Source organism: Oryx dammah, unplaced genomic scaffold, assembly GCF_014754425.2.
Source record: "Oryx dammah isolate SB20612 unplaced genomic scaffold, SCBI_Odam_1.1 HiC_scaffold_14, whole genome shotgun sequence".
NCBI lineage: Eukaryota > Metazoa > Chordata > Mammalia > Artiodactyla > Bovidae > Oryx > Oryx dammah.
Genome location: NW_024070198.1, coordinates 17217813 through 17232068, shown reverse-complemented (window position 1 = coordinate 17232068; position 14256 = coordinate 17217813). Strand labels below are relative to the sequence as shown.

General features: G+C 39.7%; 1 protein-coding gene across 2 annotated transcripts in view; it reads left to right on the top strand.

The window, feature by feature from the left end:
- PIK3AP1 (phosphoinositide-3-kinase adaptor protein 1) overlaps nt 1-14256 on the top strand; it is a 123362-nt gene that overhangs the window by 80403 nt on the left and 28703 nt on the right. For both annotated transcript variants that reach the window (XM_040254642.1, XM_040254643.1), the window contains 2 exons: nt 5589-5684; nt 11501-11692. In XM_040254642.1, coding sequence (XP_040110576.1) covers nt 5589-5684; nt 11501-11692 — 288 coding nt within the window. The remainder of the gene's footprint in view (nt 1-5588; nt 5685-11500; nt 11693-14256) is intronic.

The following is a 14256-nucleotide window of genomic DNA, read 5'->3' as shown; positions in this document are numbered from 1 at the left end:
ATCTCTTGAATTGGCAGGCAGATTCTTTACCGTTGAGCCACCAGAATAGCCAATTCAAAGATACTTATGCAGTCCAGCAGTTAACACTTCATGTTTTCACTGCAAGTGGCATGGGTATGATCCCAGGTCAGGGAAATGAGATCCTGTGTGGCCCACCGTGTGGCAAAAAAAAAAAAAAAAAATACTCATGACAAACCTATGTGATATGTACTATTATTGATGCAGAAAGCTTAGTTTCTCTGTACACCAGTACTAAATCAGATCTCAGAGACAGAGTTTTGGGTGAAGTAGAAAAGGATAGCTTTATTGCTTTGCCAGGCAAAAGAGGACATAGTGGGTTGATGCCCTCAAAACCAAATTTCCCAACTTGGGGAAGATAGAAGTTTTATAGTAAAAGTGGGAGTGATCAGCTTGTGAACATTCTTCTGATAGGTTGGTGATGAGCTAAGTAGAAGTCAGCATTGTCAACCTTCAGGGTCAACTAGCCTGGGGTCTACAGGCTTATGGGCAGCACTTCTCCCACCTGGAAGGAGTTTCAGTATCTGCAGAAGAGTTCAAAGATAATGTTGTGTGTATCCATTGATGGGGAAACAGGACCTTGTCCCAAGGCTCTCTTGACTGTTTCTCCCTGGTCTCACATCTCCGCCCTTCCCTGATTAACAACTGTTTGAATCTGCCGTTTGGAACTCCAGGAAGGTCATGGAGGCTGAATGAAGGCTGTTTCCTATAATCAATGAAACTGGGGCACAGAAAGGCTCTGTATCCAGGAGCCCCACAGGGCCCTGCAAGGTATCATTATTATCACCATTTTAGAGACAGGAAAACGAACCTGAGAGGAAGTAAACAGCATGGCCCAAGATAATCGTGGGCAAAGAGTTAATGTAACAGCTTTCATTTCCCTTCTCCAGGAGAATTTGACCTTCATTGACTTCCGCTCTGTTACCCTGGTAACCTGATAAGAGCCATATGTCAATTATGTCTCTAGGCAACATTGCCTATGATAAAAATGACCCCTAATTGGTTGGCAAATTGCCTCTGGAACTAGGAGGAGTTGTATGTAAACTATAAATGCTTGAAAAGGGCACCATACTGTGGGCTTCCCTGAAGGCAGTGTCTCTGGATGCCTCTTAAGGGGACCTTGGAAGCTGTGCCTCAGGAGGTGCTGATGTAACTCAGGAGTTGCGAGATGCTGCTCCTCTGAGACACCAGGACATCTCCTCCATCTGCCTGATATGGCTCTGGTTTCCTTGCATGAGAGTTGCGAGATGGGCCAGAGACTCCCTGAATGAGGAAGGCTACTTGGTACTGTCCTGCTGGTCTGCATCCTCCAACCTTCTGAGTAGGCTGGCGCCAGCATAGCCCATGGTCATTTGTAAGTCCCAATGATCTGCTGGATCTCAAAGCTGGATCTAGAAGTGAATTGGCCCAGGGTGTTGCAGTCCTATAGTCAGAAGTGGAACAAGCAAAATTGGAACCCATGCATTCTGACCCAAATGCCCATATCTGTCACCATCCATCTAGGGTGCCTCAAGGAGAAATAATTCTACAAATGTCTCAAGACTGATGTTTATCTGACCCTAGTTTGTCTACTTGCAAAACTATGCCCTTAACCACCAGTGAAGGTGTGATTACAGAATAAAAAGATGTGTTTGTCACAGGTAACCCTGGCTCGTTCATCGAACCCATGGATGCATGGCTCACGAGACTTCCTGGAAGGTGACTTGATAGTGTAGGCAGACAAGAAGGGGTCAGTGTAGGTCATTCCCACAGCTTGAGCTTGCATTTCTTCCTCTCCTTTTCTCATCTATTTCCCTCCTCTCTGTTCTTCTCCTTTTAAAAAACAAAACAAAAAGAACTTTTGAACTACTTTTAGATTTTGAGAAAAGTTGCAAAAATGTTACCCATCCTGTATGCCTTTCATCCAGATTTCTCAGATAGTAACATCTTACATAACCACAGTTACTAAAGCTGTGCAATGAACATTGGTGCAATACCGCCAACTAAACTCTAGACCCTGTTCAAATTTCACCAGTTTTTCCCCAAGGCTCCTTTTCTGTTCGTAGGTGGGACTAGATGCTGATCCTAGAAAGGAAGCCGCAGTGTCTGCTGTTGTTCATAACGACAGTTCCTCAGTCATTCCTCCTCTTGGATACTTGGGAAGAACACCAATCAGTTATTTTGTAGAATGCCCTTTAGTTGGGTTTGTCAGATGCTTTCTATGAGTGGACTGAGTGAGGTTATAAGTTTTGAGCAAGAATACCCAGCAGTCCCCCTCCACGCATTGTATTAAGGGATCCTGATGTTGATATGTCTTATTACTGGGGCTCATTCTTTTCTTCTCTCTTTCCTTTCTTAACTTCTTTCTTTAACTCACAAAAAACTCAGCACATTAAGATGAGGTCATAGTACCAGGACAGAAGCCCTCATCCTTATTATAGAAGTGTGAGAGATCCAGCCAGGGATGCTCTGGCTGCTTTCATTTTTCTTCTACATTTTCTTTTGCTAACTCTTTGTAGCTCCTTCAGTTTTTCAGCTATGTCTTAAATATGGAAATCAGTTCTGTCAAACTGAACTTTGTTAGTGAAATAGCTAGGCCATGCATGACTCTTTTACTACTGTCAGTGGAGGTGACCGATTATACGTGTGAGGTTTGCACTCTGGTGTTGCCAGCCTGGGAGGTTTGATTATTGGTGATCGAAACTGTCCTGCTCTACTCTCACCAGATTCTTAGAGATGCTGGAGCCTGAGGGGGCTGTGGTTCCTGGAGGATGCAGCACTGGGTGTAACAGAGTCCAGTGATAAGCCCATCCTCATCTCTAGGAGTGTCTGATGCAAGCAAGTCTTTCCTAAAGGGTCTTTTCCTCTGTGTTTTATTGCTTTGTGAGTTAGGAGTTTCAAAAGTTGGCTGGGTCAGGGTCAGGCAGCTGAGGGGTGAAGGGGTGTAGGGATAGGAGTGGGGAGGGTAGAGGAGGGCCCTGTGACCAGCAGGGCACATCTGTATGGTATATCTTTCTAACTTCATGGGGAACTACTGCTGCCAAGTCGCTTCAGTCGTGTCCAACTCTGTGCGACCGCATAGACGGCAGCCCACCAGGCTCCCCGGTCCCTGGGATTCTCCAGGCAAGAACACTGGAGTGGGCTGCCATTTCCTTCTCCAATGCATGAGAGTGAAAAGTGAAAGTGAAGTCGCTCAGTCGTGTCCGACTCTTCACGACCCCATGGACTGCAGCCTACCAGGCTCCTCCATCCATAGGATTTTCCAGGCAAGAGTGCTGGAGTGGGGTTCCATTGCCTTCTCCGCTTCATGGGGAAAGTGTTCCATAAAACCACAGTTAAGCAATTTAAATAGAAATCTCAAATAAGCAGTATTTCTCTCCTCTTCAGTTTTTAAGAAATGGATTGTGAGTTCTTATCTGAAATTTATTTTTAAAATACTTCTAGGTATGTTTCAGGATCAGTACAGTTATCCTAATCTCTACCGTTTACTTTATAGAATGCAGTGTTGACCAGAGATGTTCACTGAGTTAACACTTTTCACATTTGGAATCACAAGGCTTTGGACTAGAGGGTATCAAGGTAGATTATATTCAATGTAATGTCTTTACTACATTTATTTCAAGAAATAGTAAACTGAAAAAGTAAAAAAATGGAAAGGAGTTGAAAAAAGATTCATCAAGAGTATATGTTTCTTTTTTTTTTTGGTCTCAGATCTTTTTTTAAAAAAACTACATATTATATCCCTCTGTGAGCCCCTTCTGGAACCTAATTGTCCTCCCTCCCAGAGGTAACCACTACCATGAATTCAGCATTTATTCTTTCCAGCATGTCAGCAAGTTTTCATATGTTTATTAGATATTTATGAATTCATAAACCACATGTAGTATCATTTTACAGGTCTTAAAATTTATATAAACTACTATATATACTGCAAAGTGCCTTACATAAAATACTTGATATAAAATACATTTATATACTATGAACACCAGTCTGCAACTTTTTCACTCAATATTGTGTCTTGTTTTATGGTCACAAAGTTTATATTTTGATTATCAAAAGATCGTCAAAGTTTGAAATAAGGTCGAGTAAAAAGCTATGCCATGTAATAATGCCATATCTGCTCACTGGAAAGTTTAAAAATCAGTATTTTTATAATTATATCAATAACCTGGTAATTGACAGGTGAGCCATAATTTATTTTTTAATAACCTAAAATTATTTTTGCTTTGGGAATCTAATTGTACAGACTTGATCATAATTACCTAGACCTTTAAGTGTTGATGGGGTTTTTCTCATATATGAATGCAACACAAGCCACTGTGGATAATCTGGAAGACAAAGAAAAGTGTAAAATAGAAAATAAAATGTTCACAGTCTGAACTGTCCATGATCTCCATATACTAATTCAGAAATAGTCACTATATGCATTTTGATGTATTTTTTTCCCAGGCTTTCTTCTATGTACATACAAATATTTTGTTTCAAAACTAGAATTATGTCATGTGAAGTTCATTATCCTTAACATGATTTTATGAACATGAGGCCTCTTTTCAGTGAACATTCTTGGGAAATGTGATATAAATATAAATTTTTCATACAGATTCACCAGATTGTATTTAACGGGTCCCCAAAGATTAAAGTAGTAGGAAACAGTATATCTATGTGTAGTGATTAAATTCAAATGATGTTTTTTTCTCAAAGCATAGTATTCGAATTACATATTTTGCCTAAGGAATCAAATCCCCAGTAATTGTATGATATGACTTACTGAATGCCAACTCTTGATAATATCAAAGCTCTACCTTCAAACGCAAGGCTGTAATTTTGCTCCCAAAATGCATACTTCAGAGTCATAAAGTAACAGCTACAGCTGGTTACTCAGGTTTAAGTAGAATCTGCTACAGTAATTGAATAGTTTTCACATAGTTTTGGTCTCCATGGGTTTATGCTTAATAGTGAAAAATCAAAGGTCTCTGAACTTCCTCCTTATAAATGACCAATTACATGGATGACCTAAAAAGAGTTTGTTTATGAGATGGTACTAGAGTAGCTCCAATACATGCTTTTAACTGTAACAAAATGGTTCGTAGTTTAAATAAATTACAATTTATCTATTCTTTGTTGTTTTTGCTTCTAATTTTTTTCTGTCTTGCAAAAGACTACAATTATATATTTAAAAATTAAGCCTATTCTTTCCAATGCAAATGAGCATATCTATACCTTTTGAGTCCTGTAGTCCAGCAAAAGGCCTGAAGATTGTAAATATTGTTTTCGTTTATACCCAATACTTACTACAGAGTAAGTAGCCTTACAGAGTAGATAAATTAAATGGATGCATGATTGCATGGATCCATGGATGCATGGATGATTAGATGGATGGATGGATAGATGGATGGTTTAATCAACTCTTGAATCTCTTAATTTGTCAAAACTTGTATTGGGTTGGCCAAAAAGTTTGTTCAAGTTTTCCATAAGATGTTACACAAAAAACTGGAACAAACTTTTTTGGCCAAACAGTGTATCCATTTATAAAATGTCTTTGCATGTGTGGAAGAACAACATATAAATTCTTAGTCTCCTTTTCCTTCTAGATGTTGAGATGCTTCAGGCCAGTACATCTAATCCAATCCCCAGGGATGGTTTCTCTCGGACTACTAAAGACTCTATGATTCGCAAGTTTTTAGAAGGTAAGTTGCATCAGTGAACAGGAAAGCAAAAAGAAGGAAAAAGAAACAAATGTAGACATTGCCTGGCTACCTATGAGGGTTGCTCCACTCAACAAATGTACATGGCACGTGGTGTGATAGGAGACCCATGAGCTCCCCCATCAGCCTGTTACAAGTAAGCCAGAAGTTCCCACCAGTGGAGCCACTGCTTTGGGTAAACAAGTTGCCTTTAGCAAGACCTCTTTTGAAATACACAGGTTCATTTTTATTTGACCAAAATCTCATGAGTACCTACTATAAGCAAAGAACTATTTTAGATACTGGGCTAGGGTCACAAAGGAAAATAAGATATGATCAATACCCTCAAGAGACTTTACTTTCTGGTGAAGGAGGAGAGCATGGGGGACATACATAGGTTAAAGGTTGCATTAAATCAAGGCTGTATTGTATAATGATTATATATATATATATATATGCCAGTTTTCCCACTATTTATGAAGAAATTGTCTTTGCCTCCCTTTGTATTCTTGGCTCCTTTGTCATAAATAATTGATCATATAAGCATGAGTTTATTTTTGACTTTTGATTCTTTTCCATTGGTCTACAGTGGTCTGTTAAGCATCTGCCTACAATGTGGGAGACCCGAGTTCAATCCCTGGGTCGGGAAGATCCCCTGGAGAAGGAAATGGCAACCCACTCCAGGACTCTTGCCTGGAAAATCCCACAGACTGAGGAGCCTGGTAGGCTACAGTCCATGGGGTCGCTAAGAGTCAGACACGACTGAGCAACTTCACTTCACTTCATACTGTTTTGATTACTGTAGCTTTGTAGTATAGTTTGAAATCAAGGAGTATGATACTTTCAGCTTTCTTCTTTTTTTTCAAGATTACTTTGGTTATTTGGGGTCTTTTATGTTTCTGTACACATTTTAGAATTATTTGTCCTAATTCTGTGAAAAATGCCGTTGGTATTTTGATAGAGATTGCATTGAGTCTATAGATTGCCTTGGGGAATATGGTCATTTTAGCCATATTGATTCTTCTAATCCATGAATGTGGTATATCTTTCTATTTGTTTGTGTTGTCTTCAGTTAGTTTCATAAACATCATAATGTTCAGAGTACAGATATTTTACCTCCTTGGTTAGATTTATTCCTAGGTATTTTATTCTTTTTGATGCAGCTTTTAATGGGATTGTTTTAATTTCCCTTTCTCACAGTTCATTATTAGTGAATGCAACAGATTTCTGTGTATTAATTTTTAATTTTGTAAGCTTACTGAATTCATTTACTAGTTCTAATAGCTTTTTTATGGCATCTTTAGGATTTTCTATATACAGTCTCATGTTATCTGCAATCAGTGACAGTTTTTTTTTTTCTCTTCTGATTTGGATTCCTTTTATTTCTTTTTCTTATGTGATTACTATGACTGAAACTTCCAATTCTATGTTATATGAAATTGTCTTGTTCCTGATCTTAGTAGAAATGCTTTCAGCTTTTCACCATTTGTATGATGTTAGCCATATGATATGGCCTTTATTTGCTGAATTATGTTTCTTCCGTACCCATTCTGTTAAGAGTTTTTTAAATTATAAATGGATGTCAGATTCTGTCAAAAGCTTTCTATGCATCCATTGAAATGATTACACAGTTTTATTCTTTAATTTGTTAATATGACATATCACATTCACTGATTTGCAGATACTGAATCTTTTTGCCTCCCTTGGATTAAACCCCACTTCATCATGGTGCATGATCCTTTTAGTGCATTGTTGAATTCCATTTGCTAATATTTTGTTGAGGACAATTTTGCATCTATGTTCATCAAGGATATTGACCATAATTTTCTTTTTCATGGTGTCTTTGTCTGCTTTAGGTGTCAGTGTGATGCTGGCCTCATAGATAAATTCAGAAGCATTCCTTCCTCTGCAGATTTTTGATGTGAACTCTTCTTTAAATGTTTTCTAGAATTTACTTATAATCTGTCTGGTCCTGGACTTTTGTTTGTTACAAATTTGTAAAGTTACTGCTTCAGTTTCATTCTTTTTTCAAAAAATAAATTTATTTATTTTAATTGGAGATTAATTACTTTACAATATTGTATTGGTTTTGCCATACATCAACATGAATCTGCCACAGGTATACACATGTTCCCCATCCTGAACCCCTCACCCTCCTCCCTCCCCGTACCATCCCTCTGGGTCGTCTCAGTGCACCAGCCCCAAGCATCCAGTATCATGCATCGAACCTGGACTGGCAATTTGTTTCATATATGATATCATAGTCAGTTTCATTCTTGATAATTGGTCTGTTCATATTTTCAATTTCTTCCTGATTAAGTCTGGGAAGATTGTATGTTTCTAGGAATTTACCAATTTCTTCTAGATTGTCCATTTTATTGATGTATAATTGTTTGTAGTAATCTCTTGTGATCCTTTGTATTTCTGTGATATCAGTTGTAACTTCTCTGGTTTCATTTCTGATTTTATTTATTTGGAACTTCTTTCTTTGTTTCTTGATGAGTCTGGCTAAATACTTATCAGTCTCTATTTTATTTATTTTTTCTCTTATCTTTATTGTTTCTTTCCCTCTACTAACTTTAGGTTTTGTCGTTCTTTTTCTAATTCCTTTAGGTATAAGGTTAAGTTGTTTATTTGAGACTTTTCTTGCTTCCTGAGGTAGGCCTGAAGCTCCCTCTTAGAACTGCTTTTGATATGTTGCCTAGATTTTGGATTATTGTGTTTCCATTTTCATTTGTCTCCAGGTATTTTTTATTTCCTCTTTGATTTCTTCAGTGACCCATTGGTTGTTTAGTAGAATATTGTTTAGCCTCCATGGTGGTTTTTTTTTTTTTTGCAGTGTTTCTTGTGGTTGATTTCTGGTTTCATCCTGTTGTACTTTGGAAGATACTTGATACAATTTAAATCTTTATAAATTTATTGAGGCGAGTTTTGTGGCCTGTCATGTGATCTACCCTGGGGAATCGTCCGTGTGTCCTCCAAATAAGCGTGTCTTCTGCTCCTTTTGGATTCAGTGTTCTATCAGTCAGTCAGTCAGTTAGTTCAGTTGCTCAGTCACGTCCGACTCTTTGTGACCCCATGGACTGCAGCACACTCGGCTTCCCTATCCTTCACCAACTTCCGGAGCTTGCTCGAACTCATGTCCACTGAGTCAGTGCTGCCATCTAACCATCTCATTCTCTGCCGTCCCTTTCTCCTGCTTTTTGATCTTTTCTAGCATCAAGTTCTTTTCTAATAAGTCAGTTCTTTGCATCAGGTGGCCCAAGTATCAGAGCTTCAGCTTCAGCATCAGCCCTTCCAATGAATATTCAGGACTGATTTCCTTTAAGATGGACTGGTTTGATCTCCCTGTAGTCCAAGGGACTCTCAAGGGTCTTCTCCAACACCACAGTTCATAAGCATCATTTCTTTGGCACTCAGCTTTCTTTTTTTGTTTTAATTTATTTATTTTAGTTGGAGGCTAATTACTTTACAGTATTGTAGTGGTTGTTGCCATACATTGATATGAATCAGCCATGGGTTTACATGTGTTCCCCATCCTGAAGCCCCCTCCCACATTCTTCCCCACCCCATCCCTCTGGATCATCCCAGTGCACCAGCCCTGAGCACTCTGTCTCATGCATTGAACCTGAACTGGTGATCTGTTTCATATATGAAACAGATATACATGTTTACATGTATAATATACATGATGTAATATGCATGTATACAGATATACATGATAAACAGATATACATGATATAATATACATGTTTCAATGCTATTCTCTCAGATCTTCCCACCCTCGCCTTCTCCCACAGAGTCCAAAAGACTGTTCTATATATCTGCGTCTCTTTTGCTGTCTTGCATATAGGGTTATCATTACCATCTTTCTAAATTCCATATATATGTGTTACTATATTGTATTGGTGTTTTTCTTCCTGACTTACTTCACTTTGTATAATAGGCTCCAGTTTCATCCACCTCATTAGAACTGATTCAAATGTATTCTTTTTAATGGCTGAGTAATACTCCATTGTGTATATGTACCACAGCTTTCTTATCCATTCATCTGCTGATGGACTTCTAGGTTGCTTCCATGTCCTGGCTATTATAAACAGTGCTGCGATGAACATTGGGGTACACATGTCTCTTTCAATTCTGGTTTCCTCAGTGTGTATGCCCAGCAGTGGGATGGCTGGGTCATAAGGCAGTTCTATTTCCAGTTTTTTAAGGAATCTCCACACTGTTCTCCATAGTGGCTGTACTAGTTTGCATTCCCACCAACAGTGTAAGAGGGTTCCCTTTTCTCCACACCCTCTCCAGCATTTATTGCTTGTAGACTTTTGGATAGCAGCCATTCTGACTGGCATGAAATGGTACCTCATTGTGGTTTTGATTTGCATTTCTCTGATAATGAGTGATGTTGAGCATCTTTTCATGTGTTTGTTAGCTCTCTGTATGTTTTCTTTGGAGAACTGTCTGTTTAGTTCTTTGGCCCATTTTTTGATTGGGTCATTTGTTTTTCTGGAATTGAGCTTCAGGAGTTGCTTGTATATTTTTGAGATTAATTCTTTGTCAGTTGTTTCATTTGCTATTGTTTTCCCCCATTCTGAAGGCTGTCTTTTCACCTTGCTCATAGTTTCCTTTGTTGTACAGAAGCTTTTAAGTTTAATTAGGTCTCATTTGTTTATGTTTGCTTTTATTTCCAATACACTAGAAGGTGGCTCATAGAGGATCCTGCTTTGATTTATGTCGGAGAGTATGTTGCCTATGTTTTCCACTAGGAGTTTTATAGTTTCTGGTCTTACATTTGGATCTTTAATCCATTTTGAGTTTATTTTTGTGCATGGTGTTAGAAAGTGCTCTAGTTTCATTCTTTCACAGGTGATTGACCAGTTTTCTCAGCACCACTTATTAAAGAGATCGTCTTTTCTCCATTGTATATTCTTGCCTCCTTTGTCAAAGATAAGGTGTCCATAGGTGTGTGGACTTATCTCTGGGCTTTCTATTTTGTTCCATTGCTCTATATTTCTGTTTTTGGCACTCAGCTTTCTTTATAGTCCACCTCTCATAGATTTAACTATATGGACCTTTATATATCTATTAAGTCTATCTGGTCTAATATGTCATTTATGGCCAGTGTTTCCTTACTGAATTTTTGACTAGATGATGTATCTGTTAATGTAAGTGATATGTTAAAGCCTCCTATTATTGTATTATATTATTGTATCACTGTCAATTTTTCCATGTATACTGGTAATATTTTCTGTATGTATTTAGTGCTCCTATGTTAGATGCATATATACTTTTAATTGTTATATCTTTTTATTGGATTGTTCTCTTTATCATTAGGTACTTCTGTATTTGTCTATTGTTACAGTCTTTGTTTTAAAATCTACTTTGTCTAATCTTTTTCTGGGGGTTTTCTTGTTTCTTTGTTTGGCATGTATTTCTCTGCCCCTCATTTTGAATATTCTCTCTTTTAATTTTTGTGCATTTGGCAGCTTGGAAATGTTTCCCAATCTTAGAGAAGTGGCCTTATATAGCAGATATTTATGGGGCCCAGTAGCATACGCCCTTCTGGTCACCAGAGCTATATATTCTAGTTGTGCCTTCTACTTGGGCTATATGGGCCTTTCTGTTGTGGCGGGGCCAACTGCTGTGGAGGTGCTGATAGGTGAGGCTGGTCCCTGGCCTGGTTGGCTGCCAGGCCCTACCTAATGCGGAGGCTATCAGCTTACTGATCGGCAGGGCTGGGATCCAGGGAAGCTGGTTGCAGCAGTTGGGGGGTCCCAGGGTTTGACAACTGTTTTAGTCACCTTTCTCTCTGCTTCTAGGCAACAGCACGGGAATGTCCAGTTTGGAGAGAGACCATCTTGGTCAGGAAGAAGATGTCTATCACACAGTGGATGATGATGAGGCCTTGTCAGTGGACTTGACCAACAGGCCCCCTGTCCCAGTGCCCAGACCAGAGGCCAGCGCATCTGCCACTCACCAGCTACCTGACAATGAATCGTACATTTCTAAAGGCAAGTGTGGCAGGGAATGATGCCCAGTGGGGTCTTCAGGACCTCTCAGCAGGAATTCCCTGGATCCTCTACCTCCTGAATTATTGCTTAGAGAGTATTCCCTCCTGAATGGTCTCCAACCAGTCCCTGGAGACAGGGTCAGTGTTTGGGGCAGATTCTGGAACTAGACTAGGGGCAGTGGTCAGATTCAGTTCTGGCCTTCCTGCAGGAATTGGTGCATAATGGGAAGATAGAGATAAATAAGATGTCTCTCTACTCCAAATAGCAAGATCCCTGGTAATTGTTATCTCCTGAAACTATTATTATTATTAATTTTAAATATTTAACATTTATTGAAACCTACTGAGTGCTTTATTTGAAATATGTCATAATAATCTATTAGGTATGGGCCGTTATCATTTCCATTTTACAGATGAGAAAAATGGAGGCTTACAGAGGTTGCTTGATAATCATGTAGCAGAGCTAGGATTTGAATTCAGGGAGTCTCTCTTTACAACCTTGGTTTTCAACCACAATGCTAGGCTATCTACCTACCTGCTGCTGCTGCTGCTAAGTCACTTTAGTCGTGTCCAACTCTGTGCGACCCCATAGACGGCAGCCCACCAGGCTCCCCCGGTCCCTGGGATTCTCCAGGCAAGATCACTGGAGTGGGTTGCCATTTCCTTCTCCAATGCATGAAAGTGAAAAGTGAAAGTGAAGTGGCTGAGTCGTGTCAGACTCTTAGTGACCCCATGGACTGCGGCCCACCAGGCTCCTCCATCCATGGGATTTTCCAGGCAAGAGTGCTGGAGTGGGGTGCCATTGCCTTCCCCATCTACCTACCTACCTACATTGATAAAAGTTGATGATAATTGAGTTTTGAGTTCTTCACATTGACCCCTGGGACATTAGATGCTCATAGCATTATAAGTTTCACTGTCTTTCAGGACTTGATTTTATTAATATGATTACAAGTACTATATGAGTGTAAGAATTGCTAGATCTGTGCACTTGACCTCCATTTCATGTTTAATAGTATAACAGGTTGTGGAAGGTATGGCAAAAGATTATAAACCAGGAAGATAGCCCTCAACCAGAGCCCCAGGTAACTGGGCTGCAGTTGTCAAATAAAAATACAACCGTATCTCATTAAGTATGAATTCCAGAAAAACAACAAATAATTCCTTAGTGTAAGTGTGTCCCAAATATGGCACTCTTTTTTTCAGTTTATATTTTGGTTTGTTAAATCTAGCAATCCTAATTGGGTAGAAATGCAGTGGAAGGATATTTACATATTGTCTAGTGCCCTCAGTCCTCATGGTTTGCCATGATCTTCTGGCTCATTGTGGGGAGTTCAGTTAGAAGGGGCACAGGCAATTACTAAAGAGCCCTGAAGGACTTGCTAGGAAATTGTGGAGAGCAAAGGAAAGGAGAGAGGCAGGAGATGACAAAAGGGCAATGGTTAGGAGGCCAGAACATCTGGGTTCAAGTCTCAGCTCTTGCATTTTCAACTCTACAAAATGAGACATTGGATAAGTCATTTCACCCTCTTTAGTTTTCGTTTCCTCACCTATGAAATATGTATCATAATAATATACATATAAATTGATGCCTAGTAATACTCTGTCAGAACCTTATTATGAAGGTCAGATGAGATCGTACATGGGAATTCGGTTCAGTTGCTCAGTCGTGTCCGACTCTTTGTGACTCCATGAATCACAGCATGCCAGGCTTCCCTATCCATCACCAACTGCCGGAGTTCACCCAAACCCATGTCCATTGAGTTGGTGATGCCGTCCAACCATCTCATCCTCTGTCGTCCCCTTCTCCTCCTGCCCTTAATCTTTCCCAGCATCAGGGTCTTTTCAAGTAAAGCACTATATAGACATCCTTTCTATTGGGATTTCTGTCCTAGTGGCATCAATCTCAAGGTTTAGAAATGAATAATGATAATAAAGGGCTTCCCAGGTAGCTCAGAGGGTAAAGATTCTGCCTGCAGTGCAGGAGACACAGGAGATGCAGGCTTGATCCCTGGGTTGGAAAGATTTCCTGGAGAACGAAATGCCAACCCACTCCAGTATTCTTGCCTAGAGAATTCCATGGACAGAGGAGCCTGGCGGGCTACAGTCCATGGGGCAGCAAAGAGTCCCACACGACTGATGTGACTGAGCACTCACGCAATGGTAATAAAAGCTGACATGAAGTGCTTGCACATGCCAGGCACTGTTTCTGACCACTTTCCATATATTAACTCATATAATCCTCACAACAGCCCATAGCCAAGGGTACAATATCATCATTCTACAGATCAGAAAACTGAGGCAAGAAGAGTTCAAGCCTCTTGTCTTAGATCACGTGGCTCATAAATGGTAGAGACAGGGTTTAAATGCAGGGAGTCATGTGCAGAGCCCAAGGAGCCTTAACCACTTGTTAGTCCTACCACTGAGTGAATGTCTGTCACTTCTCTGGGTTCCCTATGAGCCTTTATGGACTCCTTGTGCATGAGTGACATCATCGAAGTCACTTTGGAGCCTTGCACACATTTCACACGTCCCGCTGCTCTGAGTTCTGTCTTACGGCACTTG